This window comes from Glandiceps talaboti, chromosome 4 (assembly GCF_964340395.1).
Source record: "Glandiceps talaboti chromosome 4, keGlaTala1.1, whole genome shotgun sequence".
In the NCBI taxonomy this organism is placed as follows: domain Eukaryota; kingdom Metazoa; phylum Hemichordata; class Enteropneusta; family Spengelidae; genus Glandiceps; species Glandiceps talaboti.
Window position 1 is genome coordinate 22,787,672 of NC_135552.1, and position 26,153 is coordinate 22,813,824.

Sequence of the window (26,153 nt, forward strand, 5' to 3'; positions counted from 1 at the left end):
GAAATTCGAACTTGTTATTTGCCTTTCTTTGCCGTTCGCCCAGGCTTAGTATTGTATTTTATGAAAATCAAACCATTTACTTGTTTCCTCAAGCGCATGCACACACATTTACTAAACAGCATACAAAATTGCAGGAGAAGAGGATTACACATCTTAACAAGCTATGACATTGCACAGTCATGTTAAAGTTTATTTGTACACACATGTATCCAAGAACATCTTCTGGAAAAAAATACACAGCTTCCAAGGTCCACGAGAGTCAAATCTTTACAAGATATATTTTGCAAATGATGACAACGCCTCGGAATATAAGAAATGTTAGTGGCATACAATCTGAAGTAATATCGAAGTCATAGGACAAAATATAACACACTAGAGACGTATTGGAAATCACGGTCACAGCATCGTCAGTCTGTGAAAGACCCACTTTATAACTGTTTGACTCTATCATCAATTTGGCACAAGCCAAATTTAGAAGCTTTCTTACTTGAGTTGCCAAAAATAAAATACTTATATAGCATTACAAGCAAGATTAAACTGATGTAGTATAACTGCACTGTGAATATATGCCTTCGTCATTTTACATTAGCACAGTCGATGGCATATCATGGTGTTCCCATGTCCTCATATACATTACTGTATTACTGTCATACATTACATTAGATGTTTTCAAATTTTCAAATTGCCTTTTTTATAAGGTTGCGTTCTGCGTGGAATATATGTTACAAGTAAATTTCAATATCCATTAAAAAATGCTCTATCTCACCCCCTAAACAAACCCAACAACAACAACAACAACAACAACAACAACAACAACAAATTTAAACCGCGCATAATTAAACCCGGATATTTGCCCTTTAGATATAACCGAATATAGTATTGCAAACGACTTTCGAGGAAAGACTACCACTCCATCGGAATCACAGTGTCATCATGCTGTTGTTGGTCTTTGTCGTTTACATCACTTTCTTCAATGTTATCGTCACGGCGACATGTTCTGAAATGATATAAAGTGATACTTGTGACAGATTAAAAAAAAGAGTAACCCCCACTCTCAATTTAAACACCAAACAAAACAGAATGAGAATTGACGGTCCATGCATTTTTGTGTGTTATGTTAATATGTTGTGCCGTGTTGTACTTCGTTTTAGTATACACAGCTGTCTTGCATTGAGTTGCGTTGCTGTGCGCTGCGCTGTGTTGCGTTGAGTTGCGCGCGTTGCTGTGCGCTGCGCTGTCTTGCTTTGAGTTGTGTTGCTGTGCGTTGCGCTGTCTTGCGTTGAGTTGCGTTGCTGTGCGCTGCGCTGTGTTGCTGTGCGCTGCGCTGTCTTGCGTTGAGTTGTGTTGCTGTGCGCTGCGCTGTCTTGCGTTGAGTTGCGCTGCGTGCGTCGCGGCGTTGTGTTGTGTTGTGTTGTGTTGTGTTGTGTTATGCTATGTTGTTTTGTGATGAGTTTTGCTACTTATGTATAATACCATATTGAGCTGTACTGTGTTGAAATGTGATGTTACGTTATGATGCTTTGTCTAGTGTTAAGTTACATTACATATTATTAAGCTGTATTGTTCAAATAAAGTATACTACTTACTTGCAACAACATGTACAGAAGCATATAGCATCCATAAAGACGTTTAGACAGTAACTTGTTTTATTCTTGGCAGTGCCAATAAATTTAAACGTGTCTGATCGACAATAACAACACAGGAAAACGAGAACGATAAGAGAACCCGTACTTGCTCCAACGATGATACCAACTGTCTTGAACTGCTCTTTCCTGTTAAATAATGGGGGTGGGGTGGGTTGAGAATCGAAATGACAGTCATTAGTTTCTGACGCAAAGTGTATCAATGTCTGCTACGCCACCATTTCGATCGAAGAATTACTAGTATTATATTCGTTTGGTTGCCTGATTTTTTAATTTTTTTTAAATATTTATTTATTTATTTATTTATTTTTTTTTTTTTTGGGGGGGGGTATTGTTGAAAACTGAATATATTATAAAGATAGAATCGCTATACATGCGCATTTTGACTTTGAGAATGGTAGAATGAATGGAGGTGATTCACGATCTGTCATCGTTTTATCGTACCTAAAATCTTTCTACTCAGCGACTTCAATTTATGTCATCGTCACGGTCTGGTGTGACAAAAATCTTATGAGCATAGCTACATATTCTTTACTTGAACTATGACTCATAAGCTTCAAAGGATTCAAATGTAGCAATATTTGTAAGATTTTCGTTGAGTCAGGCGACATTCTGTTTCAGGCAAAATGGCTTCTATTGTACCGTTATTGTCAATATTGTCAGTGAATTTTAGTTATCAGATTAATATGCACAATGATTCACACTTCAACATTATCTGATTTTAAGTCTTGAAACTTACTTTTCTTCATCTCTTGCGTCGTTACTTTGACAGCAATTATGATAATTTCCATCTGCATCAGGACGGTCGTTATAGCAACAGTTTGTGTATGGGTTTGGATTCCCATCCTCATCCTCATCTGGACACCAATATGTATTATCAGGTGATGTGGCGGGTAGAGATTGATCTATAGCACACCGTGTGTCCCCGCTGTATGCTGGTTATAATTTCACACACACAAAAATTTATAAGGCGCATTTCATATATTCATATGTATTACTGATACATATAAACCGATTTCTGTATTAAATGCCGGTAATAAAAACACGAACACTATACACAGATAGGTAGGTATGTATGTAGGTAGACATATAAGATAGATAGATAGATATATTAGATAGATAGATAGATAGATAGATAGATAGATAGATAGATAGATAGATAGATAGATAGATAGATAGATAGATAGATAGATAGATAGATAGATAGATAGATAGAGATGTGACCCAGCGGTTGGGACACAAAGCGCCTCCGGGCCCCCCGATCGGCAACCGACCGCCACAGATAGATAGATAGATAGATAGATAGATAGATAGATAGATAGATAGATAGATAGATAGATAGATAGATAGATAGATAGATTATATAGATAGATAGATAGATAGATAGATATGTAATAGATAGATAGATAGGTAATAGATAGATAGATAGATAGACAGACAGACAGACAGACAGACAGACAGACAGACAGACAGACGGACAGACAGACAGACGGTGGGTGGATGGATGGATGGATAGACAGACAGACAGACAGACAGACAGACAGACAGACAGACAGACAGACAGACAGACAGACAGACAGATAGATAGATAGATAGATAGATAGATAGATAGATAGATAGATAGATAGATAGATAGATAGATATATAGATAGATAGAAGATAGATAGATAGACTGATAGATAAATAAATATTGACGTCAAAATATTAGAAGTACAAAAATTAGTTATTTGTGTGATCAAACTTACCAAATCTTGGAAGATTTAAGAGGAGAATTATAGCCAACATGGTTCTATTGCGGTGGACGACAAAACCTTGATGCTTTGACAGGGTTGTCGTAATGGACCCAAACTTTGATAAACATAGTACTATCATCCCTGTCAGCGTCCCTCAGTCTTACCGTTCCGAAAATACTTTGGGCTGCCGAGTATAATTCCCTGTCGTACTAACTGTGCGTACTGAAACACATTCTGGACCACAAAAATCGATTAAGAATGAATGTGCAAATACTGGCATTTTTTGTGTATTCACGAATATATATCATTAAAATTGGTCTCTGGGTAACTTGTATATGAAGCTACACTGGCAGTATATGTAACTAATCGGGTATAGATTATTCAGTTTCTGGGGTCTCTTGTCGTGTATTTACATTAACTTTAGTAAAGAAAGTACTATTGATTATCGAATAATTTTCAGACTAATTTAAGCATTATTTTCAGCGCAAATTAAAATGAACAGCATGGGAACTAGCAGGTGTACCCTGCTGTGTGATAGTGTGTATGTGTGTCCCCCGTTATGTGTGTCCACAGACTCGAAGAGGGCGCTCTCATATTTCGCTTGTCAGTGGAGACAATAAACGAACTACCAAACCAGATGTAAACATTTAAAATGGCTGCGCCCATGTTAAGGGAACTATATTGGAAGTCGTTCTCATTTACGCCTTAGAACAAACGAGACGAAATTACCATCATGTATTCCATAGTAAGTAGATTATTCAGAAGTCACACCACGCAATTTTGTAAAGATATATTTAAAAGGAACGGGAAAATATGTACTGTATATGTCTCAACTTCGTATCGCACGTTGACGGCACAGAAAGCGTGTTACAATCCCACAAGTACGCCTTGGATCGTGGAGAGACATATCGAGAGCCATACAATTGTCCATCTCCGAAAGATTTGGACGGGTAAAGCGCTTCTTACAAACGGAAGCAAAGGGACACTTAACGTATTTGATCTTTTTGATGACGACTTCGAGGACATATCTTGGCATCAGTTCATTGACGATGATCTCCAACATCGATACAATAAACAGTACATAACTCCAGTTGGCGGCCATAGTGTTTTCGTCGTCCAGCCGGATGTAAAATGGGGACCAAGAAAACAACACCACACAACGGGCCAGCTACAGCTACAAGAAGCTGTGACCTTAGTAAAAACGTTAGAAAACTGGACGGTTGCCGAGTCTATAGTTATGTCGCTCAAGAAACCGGATCGTAAATTTATCTTTGGTAAAGGGAACTTTTCATTGCTTACAGAAAAAATTAAATCGCGTAGAGACGTGACTGCGGTGTTTTTAAGTGTGGAGATGTTAACTGGACTGCAACACAAAACTTTAGAGGAGGAATGGGGCGTACAAGTGTATGATAGATATACAATTGTGTTGAATATATTTAAAGAACATGCAGTCAGCAGGGAAGCCAAACTACAGATTGCATTGGCTGAAATACCACATCTTAGGTAAGGTGGTCGTGATTTTGTGATGGTAGAAGCTTGGAGTAATAATACTGACAGTATAATTACTCCAAGGTAGAAGTTTCTCTCACTTTTCATGATAACTTTTGTGGGAAGTACTGAGCTGAGAAAATAGTAATTCATTTGTACAATCATGGAAGTGGGGTTCTACTTCCATGGTACAATACAACATTTCACACAACACAACACAAGAGACTATGTTGCCCCAACAGCGAAATAATACTGTACAGACATCCTGTAATAGGCACTCACAGTACAAGGAGTGTAATTTCTTAAACAAAAGCAGAAGTCTGTGTTGTCCATAATAGAGGTAAAGAGTGTCAAATGTTATAGAATAGTTAAAATATCAACATTGTCTATGAACTTTTCTTGATGGTTCTAGTATTAACTTAATAGCCCAGAGGTGTGAACTTGGCTGTCTTATATTGAAAATATATCATCAAGCCAGTCTGTCGATTGTAGTACCTAGGCTAAATATGTTTAAGTAAACACCTAAACTCTATTTTTCCCTTTTAAAAAAAAAGAAAAAACAGTTTTCTGATTTTCTATTATTGACAGATCTCGTCTAAGGGGCATGGTAGAAGACATGGATCAACAGAGTGGGGCTCAGCAGTACATCGGAGGGGGTGGTGAGACATTATTGGAAGTGCAGAAGAGATTACTGCTTGAAAGAGAAACAAAGATTAAAAAGAAGCTGTCAAAATTGAAGAAGAGAAGGGAATTATTGAGATCATCCAGGAAAAAGAGAGAATTTCCAACAGTGTCTGTTATTGGCTACACTAATTCAGGTACGTGTGTTACCATGGTAAATTTGTATTGTGCATTGTGCACAGTCTGTAACTTTGGCCCATGTTTGACTTCAGAGTGTGTTTGTTTGGTAAATCTAGCCTTATAAACTGTCATGAAAAGCATCAAGACTCCAATAATGTTTTGATATTATTGTGGTCAAATAGTTGCAGAATGGTAGAAATGCAAACAAGTGGTGAGGCTAAATTAACTGTAGAGGGCGCTATATCAAATGAATGTTCATAAACCATCCCATTCTATCATCGTCTAACATTATAGCAGCAAACCCACTGGCGTAGATTGTTGACATTATCTCGGCAGATTGTTGTGACTGTTTTGTTGTTTGTAATATTGGCATTGTTATTAAAGTGTGAGTTGATACACTGTAGACAATTTAGCAATGATCGGCTAATAATATAATGAATGTTGAAGCAAAGAAAATGTAACAACATTCAATATGTTGGTAAGCTTTTTTGTTGAGCCAGATGATGAAATGATGCAATATAGTTTTAAGATTTTTGTTGAGATAGATGATATTCTGTTTATGATTTGCTGGATGCTATTATGTAGTATATTATTATTCATTTTTCATAGTGCAATCAGTCTCGTTGCAGGTAAAACGACCTTAATCAAGGCATTGACTGGTGATGCCGATATGCAACCACAAGACAAACTGTTTGCAACTTTAGATGTCACCTCACATGCTGGCAAGCTACCTAATCGTATGACAATCATCTATGTGGATACTGTAGGATTTATTTCAGTGTTACCACACAGTCTTATTGATGCATTCTCAGCAACTCTGGAAGATGTCATTCTTTCTGTGAGTACATGTATTTCTTCACACTGTCTCATATATTTGTATTGTTGCTTCAGAAATAATTCCTCTGCCCTGAAAGAAATAAGTACGATATAAGCAAATCACGGGTAACAAAATAAAAAAAATGTAAATTAAAACATGTTTTATAATATACCCAGTTTAGATTAGGATTAAAATGAAGTTGTAAAGACCAGATGCCTGGCAAAGGCAAAGCTGGTTGAAAACAAAAGAATAATCTCATAAAAGCCTTATGGCTCCACAGATTGTATAACACTAAAGTGATGACCAGGAATTGAAACAAAGTCATTTAATTAATGTAAACAGATAAGCAAATAAATAATTTGAACAAACATAATAAATACATAATTATTTTAATGATAGTATTCACTCTAGAAATAATAAGTTTATCAAACATATCATAAAGTTAATCACTCTCGTCTTTTACTCTTTTTTATTTCGCTAGGATTTGATTATCCATATACGTGATATCAGTCATCCAGATACCGTGGCCCAAGATAACAATGTCCACCGTGTACTAAACAAGTTAGGATTACCTGAAGACTTGCAGGAGAATATGGTTGAAGTTTGCAACAAGATAGATCTCAAGGAAGGGTAGGTATATCTACACTTAATTTCCTGTGTCTGCACTGACCAAATTTGTATATTTTCAGTATGACAAAAGTTATTTGGAATCCTTATTGCCAAAGTGGCAAATGGAAATTCTCGCAGTATGCACTTAGACCATCAAGTGATCATTCACCCTGATAGATGAAGTTTATTCTGTATGGAAATAAGCCCTTTATGCAGTTATCAGAATTTTCATTATGGGTCATTTTCACCAGGGATGCCAGATCTTAGCTTTAGCGAAGTTTGTAAAAAAAATACTAATTGAGAATCTCGTAACTCGAAAGTTGAAAATGTGATAAAACTCACATGCTTGTAATTTTCTTATAAGCTATAATAATGTCATAAAAATCTTGGTCAAAGCTTGGCGAATACTCACAGATTTAATAATTGGCATTATCCCTTCCTCCTACAGTAATTTTTACATCTAAAGGATCATTATGATGAATGTGTAGGTTTTTTAAGATAAAATGATTATATGCAGGAAATACATTTGTATGTGAGGTTTCATGTTATCACTTATTTCAAGTAATCAGTCCTAGTCTCCATGGCAACTAGAATAATGCAAGTCACATGCAGGTTTTCAAGTAATAATATCTCATTACCTGATGAAGGATGTTTTTTTTACCCACACGATGCCATGTATCCTGTACAGTACATTGTATAGCGTAATAAATGGTTTCTAACATCCCATTATTTATACTACGCCATCAAGTGGCAGTAAGTGAACAAGGTTAGAGGTTCTAGTGAAAAGCACTTTCTAATGCTTTACAGTTGTATGAAATTAGTTGCAACAATTTCCAGCATCATATTTTTGAAAGTACCAACAGTTATAACTTTTCATGATTTCTTCATTCATTTGTGCTTGCTGATAAGAACACAAAACTTTGTGCGAACATTTCAATCCTTCTGATAAGCTGATGTTACCTTTTGACTAACCACTGATAATACTGTGTATGCTGGCTTGATATACAGATGTAAACAGTTATGAAATAGATAAGTACCATATTACACATGACATGACATGAATATGAATACTGAATAATTGAACATGGTTTTAAGTTTTCAAGCTATAAATTGTACATTGGAATGTCATAAAAATTTTCATTTTTGATTTATTAAATTTTCCAAAAGTACTTTTGTTAACAACCCATACTACAAACAAGTTTTCTTTTTCTAATATGAGAAACCCATATTACCTCAGTAATCTCTTAAGTATACAGGGCAACTGGTATAAATTGTACTGTTGCCTATAAATAGCCGCAAGGTGAACTCGCAATAACAAATGGTGATTCAAAAGAGAACAATGTATTGAAAGACATCTATTGATTTGTTCGCAGACCAATATCTGATATAAAAGTGAATGGAATAATGGTCTCCGCATTGAATGGTACAGGCTTATACCATTTGAAAGAAGTTATTGAAGAGAACCTGCTGAGAGTCACAAATACAGTCTGTATGACATGGAAAATACCAATGAATGGACCACATCTTAGGTAAATTTGATTTGTTATTTAAAGGGATACAACATGAGTTTATATGTTTTTTTCATAAAGCTGCACTAGATGCTAAAGGAATGCTTTGTAAAACTCTTTTGTTAGATATAATGACTTATATTATACGCGTTGAACAGTATTAAATTACATGTGGGTAAACATACAATTTTTGAATTTGTGTAGCAATACACATGTATAGTATGGCTCAATATATCCATTCAAATTAATGTTTGGCTCCACACCCACAAATCAGTGCCCAAATGAATCATGATTTTACTACATGTAGATATAGCTGATGTACAGTGTCTAACTGTACTTGTAGTTATTGGTATTTTTAGCAATTTTTTAGGATATATATTGTTGGTTGTCTGATAAAAACGATACTCCAGTGGCAGCTAGTACAGCTTTTAAGGCCATTTTTACTCTATTAAAATGTACCTGTACATGTAGCATTCTGTCACTGTTGGCTGACCTCACACCTGTCACATGGGTGACATAATATATATAAAGCATTTTTTAAAATGGTCAATCACTGCATAATAAAGTTTTGAGTTTAGATTTTGTGTTCACTAAAAATTGCAAAGGAACTGCTGACTTATAGAAAAACAAAATGTAAAAAAATAGTTTTTGTTGTGGACATCTCAATATCCAGTGAGGGATTCTAGAAGATAAATCCTTATATCTTGGCCATGGCGGTTTTGTGGACTTTAGATGTACAGCTCACATGTTATCCAGGTTACTGTGCCCTTGTTGTTAAAGCTAAATCGATAAACCTATATAATTTATATTCATTTTCACTTGTCACGTAGCATTATTCCGAATCATGAGCTTGTTATCATTTGGCGTATTAAAGTCACTACATCACTGCTACTGCTGTCAACTTCTGTTGATCCCATTCACTCTAATCATCACTTGGTTTTTGGCAGCTGTCAGTGGTAATCTATAATGCTTGATAGTTTTAGAACGTGTTTAACTTGAAACAAGATTTAAACTGAATGCCTCTCATTACTTAGGGCAAACAATATTTTTTTTTGCTCCAACACACATTGTTGGAATGCAGTCTTATTGAGATATAGCCTAATTACCGAAAATTATTAATTATGCACATTAATCATTAAAATTAACAACAGGCTTTATCCCATAAAGCCTGTTGTTAATGTGTGATTTGTTATGGTTGATGTCTGTACCAAATTATATTGAATTTGAAACTTCTTAATATATAGCCTAATTACCAAAAACCTAAACAGACTTTATAGGACATTCATGTTTACTATAGTGGTAATTGAAATATGCATTCTTTAGATATGACTTAATTACTGAAAATCATTGATTATGTAAATCACTCATTAACACTAAAAACTAGGCCAACTGGCTGTGTAGGACGTGATAGATGTACATACCAAATGTTATGGAATGTGAAGTTGCATTCATTAGATATAGCTTAATTAATGAAAATCATTAATTATGCAAATTTCTCATTAAAACTATAAGCTGCATCAACAAGCATTATAGCACATTTGAAGTTTGCATTCTTAAGATATGTCCTAATTACTAAAAAACTTTAAGTATGAAAAAGACAAATTAATCTTCATTGGATGTTTACCAAAGTCTAAATAGTTCTTGCGTTTAGCATATGGAAGATGTGTAGCAAGTTTCATTAGAATCAGTACAGTAGTTTTTGAGATATCGTGTCCACTGGCAGACAGACAGACAGACAAAGACAGACAGATAGACAGACAGACAGACAGACAGATAGATAGATAGATAGATAGATAGATAGATAGATAGATAGAAGCATACCATAACACTCCCTCATGGGAGGTAAATTTAGAGAGAGATGAGGGAGTGGGGAGGTGATGTGTACATTGTATGCAGTCTCAAGGCTGACAAGTAAAGCATAAATCCTAAAGTGGAATACAAGTCATTAGAGTAAAACCTTGTTTTCATCAAATAAGCCTGATGATAAAAATAAATACAATCAGTCATGAACTGGTCTAACCACTATGTTTATCCTCCATCATAAATTATAAATTCTGTCATTGTACAGCATCCAGTGCTAAATTCTTTTGTTCAAAGGTAAGGTACGGTATTTGTCTTTATGACAAATGATGGATTTTGAAGAGTTGTGTGTTTGTTGCCAATTGCAGTGAAGTTGATGTGTATGACTATATTTGCTAACCATTGTTCAGTGTATTAATTAGATCTATTCATTTTCTAAAGTAGACTGAAACATGTGCATTAAATAGTTACGCTCCAAATGGTAAAGGTCAGACTGAATTCATAGCTAATTACTCTACCTATTGATGTCAAAAAATGCAATTAGTGATAATGTACAAAAATGCAATTAATGATAATCACTTTATTATTCATTACATGCAGAAATTAATTGTTAGAACCAGGCAAAATATTGCATCAAGACACAAGAAGGGACAATGAACTTTGTAGAACATTTCAGTACATAGATATTGTAAAATATGTTTAGTCATGGCAAAGGAAAATTAAGCCCTTCTTGCTGTATTGTTAGTGTCTGAGTCATGGTTTAAGATGTGTACAAAGCTTAAGGCATTGACAGTAGAAGGGGATAACACAGTGGAGGGTTTGGAATGTGTACATAGTTTCAAAACATACATATAAACATATATGTAAAATTTGGGTTTCAAATGCCTTTTGGAATTACAACAGAGTACATGTATCTGGGTTTCAGCAGGAGTTTTAGTTCTATGACTGTACTCACATTTGTCATTGCATTAGTTGAGGGGTACCATAGACAGAAAGATTTGTCATTGTTTGTAACCCCCTGTAAACATAAGCTAAAGACCAAGTCATTACTGGAGTGTATACAACAATGAAGCCATCAATCTAGCAGTATCATTACCAATACATTACAGTTCTTTGAGGGTGTTGGCCCTGTCTGTTCTTTCAATAGAGCTAGACAGGTGACATGCCCTTTTCTCGTTATTCAAATTTCATTAGAGGCCATTTGTTATACAAGTACCTGATACAACAAGTATAGTCAACAATGTGGTGACAGTAGCCTGACCTCTCTGTATTTGTCACTCTCCAAACTGCGATAAAACAAACACATGGTGACTGAGGGTGTTTTGTACATGCAGATACTTATAGTGTGATTCTGAAATGTGCTATTATCTGATAATCCTGCCGGGACTACCCTGTGCTGGTTCTCCACTTCACAGATCTAACATTTGATTGAAACCAATTTGATAGTGTAACATCCAAAGAAATCAATAGAATAGAATCATACTAGCAATCCCATCTGTTAATTAAACCAATTTGATAGTGTAACATCCAAAGAAATCAATAGAATAGAATCATACTAGCAATCCCATCTGTTAATTTATTGCTGTTTTGTAAAATTTATTTATTTGTTTATTTATTTATTTATTTATTTATTTATTTATTTATTTTTTTTTTTTTTGGGGGGGGGTGGATGGGCATAAGGTATTGATCACACCATGGAAGTTCATGGATGGTACTTCCATGATCACAACATGGCTCAATAATAGATCCATGATCACAAAATTACAAAAATTAACGCATTCACTAGTGACCCTCAGTCACCTTCACCATGAGCAAAATAGACCTAGGGGTCTAGCAGCAAGACTATGTTTTCTGCTACACTTTCACTCACTATGCTTGCAAAAGATACCACCACAGAGAGCACTACAAGCACTTGTAGACATGCCCTGAATGCAGCAAACTTGTGCTCACATGTCATGGGGTTCTGTCATCTCATTTAACCTATTTCTTGAGCTTAGCTCTTGACACAACTATTTAGTTTATAATTTTTTGACTCATGATTTAATATTGTGAGTATGGTTGATCCTCTTTCATTTTCTTTTCTATCTATCTTTTTGTTTATAGTTGGTTGTATAAAGAAGCCACTGTCAGGCGTACAGAAGTGGCTGAGGATGAAGAGTTTTTACTGGTGGATGTATTTATGAATAGAGCTACCTGTGAAAAATTCAAGTCAAGATTTGGTAATCTTCAAGTTGATAAATAAAACGAATTTGACATAGTAAGAGTACACTTTATTTTGTTGCATAGTTTTACAACAACATGTTTCCTCTATGCCTTAATTCTCCTCTTAATCTTTTAATCTTTGATGGTCTAATCTGCATATAAATAGGGGCCGGCTTATGATGCTCATTATGCTAGATGACTTTGAACATGTAACTTGCTCACAGAGTTCATAAACTGCCATTTTAGAAAGTATACAAGTTTTATATCTTCTGATGTTGGACTATGGTATTATGAATATGCAAGAAAGAAATCTGTGACTTTATTTTTGAAAATAGTTGTGTTTTGGAGACTGTATTTGAGAAAATCTTGGCGGCTTGATACATGTTGGGAGGTGTCAAGACACTGACCTGGGATCGAAAATTAGCCCTTACAGCTTGTAAAACAGTGAATAGCATTGCGCATGCTATTTTTTCACACGTGAAATTGTAATATGACACATGGACATTTCCATAATATGACACTGTAGTAATATTATATCATCTACTAATTTCTGGGATCTTTAATGAACTCAAATATAAATATATAGAACACATGAAAAAAATGGAAATACAATGCTTGATTATAATGGTGGATGTATTTATGAATAGAGCTTCCTTTGAAAGATATATGAGTGCAGAAGTTTTTTAAATTCAAACTGAAAAGGAACAGAGATTCAAGTTTTGAAAAATGACATGGATTTAACCAGATGTAGGATAACTTGGAGAATGGATATTCATCATTAAATACAGAGAAAATGGTTGCCTCACACCGAATATTTATTTGTGTAGTGGGTGGTCTATCGTGTGCATTGCATTTGTATTAGTACCTGGACTTTGATTGGGAATGGTGAAAAACCAAGTCTAGTGGCTATATGTTAGTTTTTGAACCTTCAAGATCCCTTACCCCTAGCAAATGTATAGCCTCTAAACAAGTTATAGATAAGCACATCATGTTTGACCTGATGTGTTTATCATAAATAAATATTCAATCAGTGTAAGTTTTAGGATTTTATTGGTGGTTTCGTATCATGTAACATGACTCTTCTTTTTTCACACTAGATTCATTTTTATTGCAATTTGTCTCCTCTACTCTGAGACAATATTTAATAAAAAGCACTGTGAACATTTTATATAACTTAAGTCAGCCAAAGTTACATAACTTTCATGATGCAATTTTCAACCTTGTGAATCAAAATGAAAAGTTGATTTTTTTGTGAGTGGACTAAATATCAAAAACTGTATTTGAAGGGGCATGTGATATTATTTTTAATTATACCTATTGATCTTATACATGTATCATGGTTGCAAACATGATTATTTGTTATTAGACAAACTAATGAGCCAACATTCCCCTGGCAAACATTTCTGGTGTGTGTGGATGTCAGTGGATGAAGTCACAGGCACTTGATAAAGGAGATCTGAGAGAAATTTAAATGAGAATAATAAAAAAATAGATAAGAAAATTATTACATTATTAAATAGATAAATTAATAAATAAAGTAAACGCATGATAAAATATCTCTACGTTCCCCTGCACCAAGTGCCTGTTATCAGTATCAAGCGCGTTATCAGTGTCTGTCTGTCTTTTCTTTGTGTAATTGATAACAAAAACCTTGTATGAGACTTTAAAATATTTTGTCTCCGAATTAAAAATCTATAGTCTCTCTGGTGTGGCTGGCAGTAAGTGCACCCCCCCCCCCATATTTATGGATGCCTGCCGTCACTGAGATTGGTTAAAATTGTCGTTGGGAATATGTTGTAGATACGGCAGTAGTGGTATGAAACTTGTTGTGATACGGAAATAGTGACTCATTCGCCAAATGTAAAAGGTAAAGCAATACAGGCTGTCTACTTTCTTTGAACCCGGAAACATATAAGCAAAATATATCAGATGCGAGCAGCCGAACCGGATCTATTACGAATGTCGACAAACTAATAACAGATGTTGTGACCACCTGTCACCTCTTGAAATGAAATTATTATTGTGATCTCATTGTGATCTATTTGGAGGATACGATTCCTTTATCTACGTCATTTCTTTTTATCGACTGCTTAGCCTCGGGTTGCGTCCCCGTTGTATATATGAAAGCATTCGTCGGGTATTTACCTCTCAAAGATCTGGTACTCTTAACTATCGGATTCGTCATCGCCGACTGGACGAGGAAAAAATCACTCGTCGAATCTAAATATAGTTTACTGTATGCATTTCACTATAACGGTTTGAGATTTCTTTGGAACGACCACACCCAACAAACGTCCGACAGGACATCTGTTAATTCTGAGATCCAGTTAACGATATTGTTTCACACTAAATCAGATTGTTTGTCACAAAGTTGTCAACCATTACATGAATGAAACTGTCCGCGAACTCTCTAGTTATCACAATGAAGTAGTTAGCCGTCACAATGAAATTGTCCGCAAACTACCACACACTGTGAAGCTCTCCATCAGATACTTCATGCATCCTCAGACCACTAACAAAATTGTAGTGGTCTGAGATGCATCACACTGTTGGTCATCTAGTACAAAAGGGACACCAAAGTTTCATAATGTATCGTGTAATTTGTACTTGTTTCTACAGTATCTTACCACTGTGACGGACATGATTATTATATGGTATACCTCATCGTCGCAAACCACGGCCTGTTTTACGGCACCTTTCATAACGCACCGTCATTATTTCGAAGTGTAGCGGAAGAAATAACAGCTCTGGTTTACGAGAATGGGTATACCTATAAAGCAACGATTTCAATTCCTCTATTAAATTGATATTTTGTAAGAAACAATAACAGTTGTTAATTAAAAATAAAACCATTGAACCCACCTTTTAACATTAACGATCAGTGCTATTTTGTGAGTTATCTTCTTCAAATTTCACCTGTATAGTAAAAAACACGACGCTTTCGTAATTCCCTATATTGCCATGAATCACGCACATCATAAATGTAATTTTTTTTTGCGGACTCTACAATTTTATGGTTAAATTGTATTCATTTTGATAGTATCGACAACTTTCAATGGGGTGGAGGGTTTATGCTTATATATAGTAATGGAAATTAAATACAACACTCTTACACAATTCCATATGGGTGTGTCGAGTTTCTAACTAAGAATGGTATGGGATATTGATAATGTCCCACTTTTCATACATCAGTGGCAATGTCGAATTCTCGCTAATGTCTTTAGAGGGTCAGTAGCCCTTCCGTTCCTCTCTCTACTACCAAAATCAGTCAAAACGTCAATACGTTCTAAATATAGATATATTACTCAGGCAATAATTCCGAGATGTGTAGGCGTTACTTCTTATAAGTATTTATTGCATGATGCATACAATACATTCGGTCACTTTCCACCCCGTGGCATGGTACGGGTATACCGGGTACTGGTGCGTACAATAAATTCACTTTCTATGCACCAGTGTTCCAACACAATGAGAATCCGCAGTCGTGACCGAACTCTCTATTGTATAAAACAAATGCATTGGTCTTTTTTGTGGCACAGCATTTCGGATTCAATAACAAAACACAATGACACCCCGTGTTAAAATGGTGGAGATTGCTCCATGCCGTAAGCGCACTGTACTATGGAAACAAGTAACACCCCGGCATATGAATCATGCACTGCTTAAAATATATGCTAAATTTTAAGTCAGATTTTAATAACGTCTGAAAAATAGCGCATGAAAGGGCCCGGGGAGTCACACACGGGCAAAATCGTGTATATATGCATTTCACAAACACTGTCGCTATGTGTTTGGAAATCACGGTTGCTTTCACTTTTTCGCAATAAATATAGAGACGAAAAAGTAATCGGTCATTACATGGTCATTTTTATCAAATATTCATGACTATTGATCCGATATCACGCATATGAGGTGAAATATTGATCATAAAACATAGAGTTCATATAGGACTACAGAGTACTTCTCCATAGTGTTAATTAAGTTTCGGGGTTATCTTACAGTTCGAATGTTGTCATGCTTGTGTAACGACGCGGTTATACCCAGATTTCTATCAAGTGCAAGACGTCTTATGACGTCAAACATAACTCTTCCTTTTAACATTTTAGTGCTCGAGCTACATACTGTTCGCAGGTAGCTAATTTGCATATGACTGGTTTTCTGTTACAAAACGTCACCGTGTACCTGGTACGGGGTACCTTCAAGTGCGTGAAAATTCAGTAACCAGTAGACCCTGCCCTAAATGAATGTGGGATGCATGTCACAATAAAGACAATAAAACTGGCCTTTGAATTGTACAAACATTACATCAACTAGGGAGTCACCACTTTCCCTCATTAGTTGCCAAGAACTGCGCAGTCGCAGTAGCAAACATCTCTTCTATCTACAAGTAAACATTCGCCTTTACATCGGCATAAACGCATATACGGGTCCATTAGAAGACGTCTGTGGTTGGGTTGTTGTGAATCCCATCGCTTATCAAGAATCATGGTTAAACCAGGCGTTTATACCACTGAATCAGAAAAGGAGAAGGAGCTTAAAAAAGATGCACTGGAGAAAGTCGCCTTTGATATCGTACCGGTAAGTAACCACATCAGACAGGTGGTTTTCTTGCTTTGGCACAACACGTCGTTAGACACGGCAACTCGTGACTCGAGGTTAGCGCAATATTTTCATCAACACGAAAACAATTTAAATTGGAGAGATAAAAAGCATACGAGTAATTTGACTTTGGCTTCCGTTTTACACCAATTACAAACACGAGGGAGATAGCTAGGTTTATTTTTCTGAAATGTGATAACCATTTCCAATTTCAGACAACAAAGGGTTGAAAATCGATAGTTTTTCTGTCATTGATCGATACGCTTAAATCATTAGGGTAGTGGGGAGGGACATCTTATTAGCCTTGTCGTGAAAGTTTGTATCTCAGACGTCACTTTGTTATTTACAAAAACGAAACCTCACTATAGTCTATTTTTATTCAAGAAAGAATTAATGTAACATGCTTGTCTTACGTACGTACGCGTGTTATGTGCATTCATCAGAACATGTATTCACGGAGTGACGGAGTGATGTAAAAGCACATTGCTACAACACGTGAACTGTCCGGGAATACACAATGGCCAACACCGTTAATCACCACTACTGCCCAGAAGCCTGGCCTTTATGATTCAGTCGTCGACATTTAGCACAAGTAATTGTTCACGTTGTCTATTTGTTAAAAGACAACATTATTTCTTAGCATACAATGCATGATTAGCACTTGATGAGTACGAATGTCCACATTTAAAAGTCACGTTGACTTTACCCTTACCTATATCAAACTATAAAGTAACTGTTCTGATACGCCAAGCCATTGTTTTTATATATCTCTTCACTGTTACAACTAGTTATTGAAGTTACGTGCCCGGTGTATGAACCCGAAAAAAAGTTTCAGGAATATCGAAGGCAATCAAGTCAAGAAGTGGCATTCTCACTGTCTTCTTCATATTGACAACCCGGTTGGATCGCTCGTATTTATGTCTATATTTGTGTAATTTCTATTCTCACGGACTGTTATGTTACGTTCTCCGTTCTGTTCTTTTCGTTTATGTATTAGTGTTTGTTTACATTGTAATACTTCAGAGAGAGAGAGAGAGAGAGAGAGAGAGAGAGAGAGAGAGAGAGAGAGAGAGAGAGAGAGAGAGAGAGAGAGAGAGACAGACAGACAGACAGACAGACAGACAGAGACAGACAGACAGACAGAGAGACAGACAGACACAGAAAGACAGACAGACAGAGACAGTATTATATACATACATACATACATACATACATACATACATACATGTCTGTCTGTCTGTCTATGTCTGTTTGTCTGCCTGCCTGTCTGTGTATGTATGTATGTATGTATGTATGTATGTATGTATGTATGTATGTATGTATGTATGTATGTATGTATGTATGTATGTATACTCTGTGTGTGTGTGTGTGTGCTTGTGCTAAATAGGCGTGTCCCCAATTTTTTGAACAACTTTCAATCCGTGGACCTGTTACTTTTCGTGCAGTCTTATTTTTGCTAATTTGCACATTTACGATGACAGAAACAGATGAGAGACATGATTTGTCGACTTTTCAGAATGTCACATTATAACAGCCTGTTGTAGAGACACAAATACCTAAATACTTTGTTTTCAAAATAAATGAGTTGATAGTCTTAACTGTTTTAGTCTCCCCAGTGGACAATATTTCAATTTAATAAAACATCGACGTCGCCCTTGCAAAGGGAAAAATTCCCGCGGTTTCTATTTGACAGAAGGCATTGTTCAGTTATACATGAAAGCGAAATTTAAGATGACGTAATTCTGTTGATGATTTTAACAACAATGTTCATCGTATGACTTTTAAGTGCAACCCTATCGTGAGACAGGAGTAAATATTATCTGTAGGCATAGAACTCTGCAGCTTTATTGATTTTTCAGTGTCGTCATCACTTTCGCTTTTAAAATTACTGAGCGCCATTTTGTTCTTCACACCGCCACCGCCACTCTCCATTATAACTTCTTTCTGCCAGTGTGTCCATGGCAACGATGTAATGTTGCGCATGTGTATTTGGGTTTGGTATACAAATACTGATAATTTTATGGCTACTAATAGAAGTAAAAAAAATACCACAGGCTCGGTTATATCCTTTTCATACACACTCAACCACAACCACACTTTATCATGTTGTGTCGGCGTCAGATCAGCTCCTGAATTCCTTCTTGTGTGCATCATATCATATTAAATTTGTGCATCGAATTTAACTATAATGAGGCTGCAGTTGCAGACTGTGCCACCACTTTCATATTGCTACGGTTCATTATTACAGTTCTCATTGAAATAGAAATCTAAAACCTGAAGGCGAATGCAAAATTTATTTTGATAAATTGTGTTGAGCATATCTGAATTCATCAAGTATTTATTTCTTTATATCTATTCCTTTTTAAAATTGAATTTAACAAGTTGTAATCTCGCTGACCTAAATTACAAATTCATATTCTATAACAAATTGTCTGACAGCAACATCAGTCGTATTTCAAATATTTAATTGTTGTCGATTGGTATGGTTGGCATGGAGATTGTGACGCGATGAGTGAATGATATGCGTGGAGGTTGTTAAAACAGCCTACACTGTTTTGTTAGCAAGAAATGTCATGTTATCATCATTATTGATTGGGTTCTTTGCTGTATATCAAATATAAACACACAAACTCCATTGCAGTATATAACGCGACATATTGATATTTGTGACACCTTCGACTATGTGGTTTGACAACTTGATGTCGTTTATTCGGTTGAACCAGTATGTGGCAGAGTTAGATGTGGCCAGGTCGCTGAGTTACTCTTTTGCAGATATTTACATACTTTGCGTGTCACACACACAATTTAGACATGCTAAATGGAATTTTTCATGAACATAAACCATCAGCATCGCAGTAAAACAACAACAACAACAACAACAACAACAACAACATTAACATTAACAACATGAATTAATAACGACAAATCCTTAATTTTGGATCCATATACTTTTTGAATATAATTTTTTTCATATTTTTGTTATGCTTTTTGTGTATTGTTTTCTTCATATATTACAATATCGTTTTTAACCGAGTCTGGACCCACCCTGGCTGCAGGCAGTCATCGTGATCTGATACTGGCATTTTTCCAAATAATTTCGTCTCATTCGCGCATGCGTAGTATTCTATATTCATCCCGTTCATCCACCATCCATCCATACCTACGTGTATGCAGATAGTGCTTTTTCTGGCAAGTAAAAGAAGCAGTTGGACACTGAAAGAAAGATAGAAAGAAATCGCAATAACCCTCTTCAACTCCAATTTGAGTGGGTAATACACAAGACACATTTAGAGAAATTAAAACATTTAAATTATATGATAATTAATAGCAATACAGACATCTCTATGCCGAAATAATAATTGAACCCATATGAAACTTGTAGTTCAACTCATGTGACGTCAGTATGTAGATATTATTCCTCAACATTTGTCTTCGTTCAGCCAAGGAAAATACGAGTAACCAAAGCGGCCTTGTGGCACTTCCAGTTATTGGAAGTGGTAGAACCCCTTGGGAACAAACATTTTCTGGCTGAATGAAGAAAAATATTGGCAAATAATATAATAATTAAACGTGTACAAGAATGAAAATATAGTAGAGTGATTGTCATTTTGAAAGTGCTCACTCATTGCGAGCACTGCAGAATAAATGACGTTTACACACGTTGTTGTGACGTGAAACGATTAGGTTATAAATCACATCGTTAGGCAATTTTTATCACCCGTAGTTAATCAGACTAATTTTATCGAAGTAACTTACTGTATTTTCGTGTTGTTATTTCCTTCAGCCCATCATAACAATAGTGCCTGGTGGAAAGGGGGAAGCATCGGGATGCTGTTGCACCAAAAGAAAAGTATTGGTCGCACTTCTGATACTTATACTGGTTGGCATTGCAGTTGTTGCTGGTGGACTGACTTACAAGTACATGTCCCATCATGGTGAACCCAAGGTAACGCTGGCAATACTTCCTATAAGTCTTTTCATTGGATACTCCTTTTCATTCACTTTATTTTATAGTAAAGCGCAAAAATTACAATTATTGGGGTGATGGAATATCTGTTTGTTAAAGACTTGGAAAGAGGTTTTCATATCTTTGTAAGTTGGAATGGCAATTTAGTTCTCATTTATTTGGGATGCATATGGTTGTTAGGTTCTGTATCATTTATTGAATATTAGGGATACATATATCGGTGTTTGTACGTGTCTCCACTGATATAACTAAGTATACGACGTGTGAGCAGTTGTGCTCATACGATAACTATCCAGATAGACAGACAGACAGACAGACAGGCAGACAGACCGACATACACAGACACATCAAAAAAAAGGAGAGGAATACACACCAATGGTGTATTCGAGCAAGCTCAAATGATAGAATAGCCGTATAATATCACTGATTACCATACCAAAGTAAATGGCCGGATAAACTAAAACAACGCATACACGTACAAGTAACGATATACGTTGATGGTAATACTAATAACAATACAACAAAGGTGATGAACAATAGCTTCTGCATTGTTTTTCAAATACATGATTCAGTAACCCTCGTGGCGAATTTTTACTAGCATAATTTAATTCATACTTACAAATATCAATTATGTTAATATCAGGTGTTTTTTTTAATTTCTTGTAGAAGCGAAACTTCGATTGCCACGTGGAGTTTGACAAACCGCATAGAGGCAAACAGGAAGGCAACAAGCCGGTAGATGAGGTACCCGTGGTAAGTGGAACTTCAATACAGATTCAAGTCATTATCATTTGTACTGTGTTATCATTTTAAGTTATTCTTATATCCTTTTTTTTAAAAACAAGTCTTATAAATAACGCCTATTTATTTATTAACTATTCATTAGTATAGCAATAATAACAATAATGGCATTGTTATGTAATAAAGGATACAGCATATGATACGAACCGGTGGTGCAAAGACTGAAATGATAGAGATAAATATCTAGCCATATATACTAGATGGACACTTGACACCTGATATTTACTGATCTATATTTTACAGCAAGTTAAGAAGTAGCAAGCTGCTTCAAGATAGTAGCATGTCAAAATGATTTACACTGAATGGGTTAATACAAGTACACTTTAGGCTGTTTATAAAAGATATTAACTTGAGGTTTTAGCAGTTGAAGCTTAAAGGTTAACTTTTATTTAAAAAATTATGTCTTTTTTATCTGGTATGTAAATTTCATAATTACATTTTTCCCTTCTGTAGCCTGATGTCAAACCAGACATTCCTGAAAGGTTACCTGAAGACAAACCGCATCCAACATTACCACCAAGACACCGCCCAACACGCCCACCAAGACACCGCCCACACCCACCAAGACACCGCCCAGAACCAACTGAACAGTCTGATGATGTTGGCTCCGTAGACGAGGAGATCGAAGTAGATGAGTATAACAGAACTGAGAAATTTGAAATCCCAGCTAATGAACAATGTGAACGTATCACAATCATCCATGATTTTAACAAGGTATGTGTAGAATATGGAAAGAACACGCACGCTCACTTATTGTTATGCAATTCAACAGTGAAAACAACAACAACAACAACAACAACAACAACAACAACAACAACAACAACAACGTGTGTGAGTGAGTGAGCGTATGTATGCATGTATGCATGTATGCATGTATGCATGTATGTATGTATGTATGTATGTATGTATGTATGTATAACTGTTTTGGGAGGAGTGGTAATGTATTTTAAAAATATGAGCACTAAGCTTGATTTGATTGTTTGGTTCGAATATCTATGAAACCATTAACTGTGGAGATCATGACGCCGCTCTCAGGTTACATAATTATCGTCCACAATAGTGTTTACATCTCGAATTGATCATTCAAAATATATGTATACTTACATTTAATGTATCCATTTCTATAGGGTGTATCTGGATATAGACTGTGGACTTCAAACTACTGCTTTGTCAAACGACTAGATGTTGGTAGCATCCCGCCTTTCATTCTTTCTGCACTCATGATGGTAGGTATGACGTCATCATTTCACTGTCAATAGAGTGACTGCATAATGGGTCTATTTTCAACATCCTTTAGAGAGGGCATATCTGTGCGTGCGTGCGTGCGTGCGTGCGTGTGTGTATGCTCTCTGTGTCTGAACGACGATTAAATGTCTAAATTTGACTGAATTAAATTCATAAAATTTTGTGAAATATTTGTAGGAGTTTGGTAGTTATGGATTCAAGAATATTTATCCAATCAAGATACTAGTAATTTAAACAGAGAAGAACACATTATTTAAGTATATGATCATTTTTCAAATATACCAAATTACATTTTTACAATTCGTCTGAGGGATTTATATCACTAAAGCTGATTAACAATCTACCTTATTTTTATTGTTAAATACTACATAATGTATGATGTAGTCAGTTTAAATGTTTACAGTATTTGTTCGTATCTCCTGAAGGACCCAAATTATTTGAGGGACCATTTCGAGATGGTACGAGAAAACTACCTAGCCGTGCCACCACCAATTGACTTTCGTCGCCTGGTAGCATTTGCTGGTGAGTTCATCGCCAGTCGATGCGTTGACGTTCCGACTTATTTCCTTGAGCCAGACGTAGAGACCGACGAACCCGAATTGCCAGTTGAACCTGAAGTGCCAAGGCAAGAAGAATCGGAGTCTCTGGAAAACGTGGAGGAAGAACTAGAAGAGCCCGAGGAGCGTTACCCACTTGAAGAGACTGATGGTAACGATGATTGGATGAGAAGTCCCCATCGCCGACAACGCCGAGCAAGTAAGTCTCACCCCCACCCCCGCGCGAAATTCATTAACAAATCCGCGCGCGACCATCCGCTCTCTTTCCTCATGATCAGCGACTCAAAGTGTCATTATAACGAGAGAAAAGTAGCCTCTACGTTATACAGTCATGTATATTGTACACTTTAATACGAAGCGATGAACAAACATGGCGACTGTATTACTGATCTATTCTTTGACTGAGACAAGGAATGGCTGACAAATTAAAACGCGACTGTAAAAATGAAATGCAATTTTGTAAAAAAAATCACAAGAAGTCAACAATCTGTAAAATATTTCTATACACTAATTAACAATGCAAAGCTTGCATGCATAACAATTGCTCTCAGGCTACAGGACTCGAATGGACCAATATGATCAATTTCTTGAATAAAAATTGTTTTATATGTTGAATTTCACTAAAAGTCCATTGTAAAAGAGTCTTAGCATTTGTGACTTGAGTATTTATGTCATGCTTATTAGTTACACTTTTCAATAACATGCACCTTTATTTTCTCTTTGTTACCTAGGTAAGGAAGAACTCAGTGCCTTGAAGAAGCTCGCCAAAAAGGAAAGCAAGATCACTTTCTTCGACGGTGGCAAAGTCAGGGAAATACAAATAAAGCACCCCTAATGTAATCACGTGACGTCATTACTGACATCATAAGTTCACTGTGACCCCTTCAATTTGTATTTAGTTGGTAATGTTATAAATTTGACACCAATGTGGGATTAAAGTGGTCACACAAAAAAATTAAATCAAAAGATTTTATTTTTCAAATCCCTATCAGATATGTTTAAAATCATAATTTGGTTGATTTTCTATTGTAACGTTATTCTCAAATCGGTTGTATGATGATCTAGATGTGGGCAATATTGGTGCACGTGATTTTAATTATTTCAATAAGCTAGCTACATGAATATTCTCTGACAACGATGTTGACATTGGCTTTAAATCCTAGCATTCAGCAGATTGTTAAGACAAAAAATACCGAGTTTATTATACATATGATATAAAACAAAGCGAGCAGGTTTCGCTCTAAACTTTATGACGTCAGAGATATTTTTAACAGCGATATTTATGTGTGGTTATATTCGTATATATTGTGTCAACACATTGGGATGACACAGATCACATATCCCCTTGAGATTCTATGTAAACTTTTAGGTTGAGTCAAATGAATTTTATTCAGAGATTGTTTTCTACGGGATATAGTGTATATGATCAAGAATCTACAATAATTTTATAATGACATTTACACTTTGTTTTCAAAGAATCTAAAATTGTACTACAAAATATGAGTGACTATAGAGTTTCAATTATGCGGAACCATGTTTTGACCACAACGGGTTTTTTTGTTACAAATTACACAACAAAATTACAGATACTGATAGTGCGCACGCACATAAAATGTTACATTTTATCTTACTGTGAACATGATTGTGCGGCAACAGTGTTTGTAATTTGTAACGTGTAATAGACGTTGAGTGAGAATGAAACTCTATAGTGTCTCTGGTTTTGTTGTATTATATTCACTTTGAGTATTGTCAGAGTGATTTGTAAAACACAGTCATTCTAAAGTTCTGCTGGTCAGTCAGAGATAATATCAGTGCCTTCACGGTTCTCGAATAGTTTGAATTCAAGTATAGCGTGCACCAGATCGAGAGATCACAGTGCCAGTCTAAAGAAACAGTTCAAACAATGTAAATATATTCTATGCAAATTTGTTTCGCTGTGTTTCCTCGACTGTTGAACATCAAATTTTGCCAGATTGTGTACTTTACACTTTTTTATCAGTTTGATAAAATGATAATTTGTCATACTGCACTGGATATCAATATGTCGATGGCAAATAAATACTTAATGTCTCTATATCTTGTTTATGTGAACCGTTGGTATGAGAAACTGAGTTGTGTGAAATATATTATGAATACTAGTATGATAACCACGTTGATTAAAAGAATTCAAGAACTGCAGTGAGGCCAAAACGACTAGAGCATGTCGACATATTCGACGAAATATTTAGTTACTCTAGTAAAAATAACATTGTGTGGCATGTGCGCGCGTATGTATGTATGTATGTATGTATGTATGTATGTATGTATGTATGTATGTATGTATGTATGTATGTGTGTGTGTGTGTGTGTGCGTGCGCGCGCGTGAGTGCGTGCCTATGGATGG

General features: G+C 35.8%; 3 protein-coding genes across 3 annotated transcripts; 2 read left to right on the forward strand and 1 right to left on the reverse strand.

Moving 5' to 3' along the window:
* Nucleotides 1–896: 896 nt before the first annotated feature.
* Nucleotides 897–3,428, reverse strand: LOC144434342 (uncharacterized). Its single transcript, XM_078122794.1, has 4 exons — nucleotides 3,389–3,428; nucleotides 2,383–2,578; nucleotides 1,587–1,772; nucleotides 897–997 (listed from the first exon to the last, which is right to left on the reverse strand). Exons 1-4 carry the CDS (start codon nucleotides 3,426–3,428, stop codon nucleotides 904–906), a joined length of 516 nt encoding a protein of 171 aa, XP_077978920.1. The 3' UTR covers nucleotides 897–903.
* Nucleotides 3,429–4,109: 681 nt separating this feature from the next.
* LOC144434343 (putative GTP-binding protein 6) lies at nucleotides 4,110–12,641 on the forward strand. The gene is made up of 6 exons (XM_078122795.1): nucleotides 4,110–4,879; nucleotides 5,453–5,682; nucleotides 6,295–6,503; nucleotides 6,964–7,112; nucleotides 8,465–8,620; nucleotides 12,503–12,641. Exons 1-6 carry the CDS (start codon nucleotides 4,110–4,112, stop codon nucleotides 12,639–12,641), a joined length of 1,653 nt encoding a protein of 550 aa, XP_077978921.1.
* A 4,300-nt stretch (nucleotides 12,642–16,941) lies between these two features.
* On the forward strand, nucleotides 16,942–25,844 carry LOC144433634 (uncharacterized). Its single transcript, XM_078121976.1, has 7 exons — nucleotides 16,942–17,179; nucleotides 20,985–21,146; nucleotides 21,834–21,920; nucleotides 22,422–22,682; nucleotides 23,096–23,194; nucleotides 23,639–23,969; nucleotides 24,502–25,844. The coding sequence occupies exons 1-7, from the start codon at nucleotides 17,087–17,089 to the stop codon at nucleotides 24,603–24,605; spliced, it is 1,137 nt and encodes a 378-aa protein (XP_077978102.1). The 5' UTR covers nucleotides 16,942–17,086; the 3' UTR covers nucleotides 24,606–25,844.
* The last annotated feature ends 309 nt before the right edge of the window (nucleotides 25,845–26,153 follow it).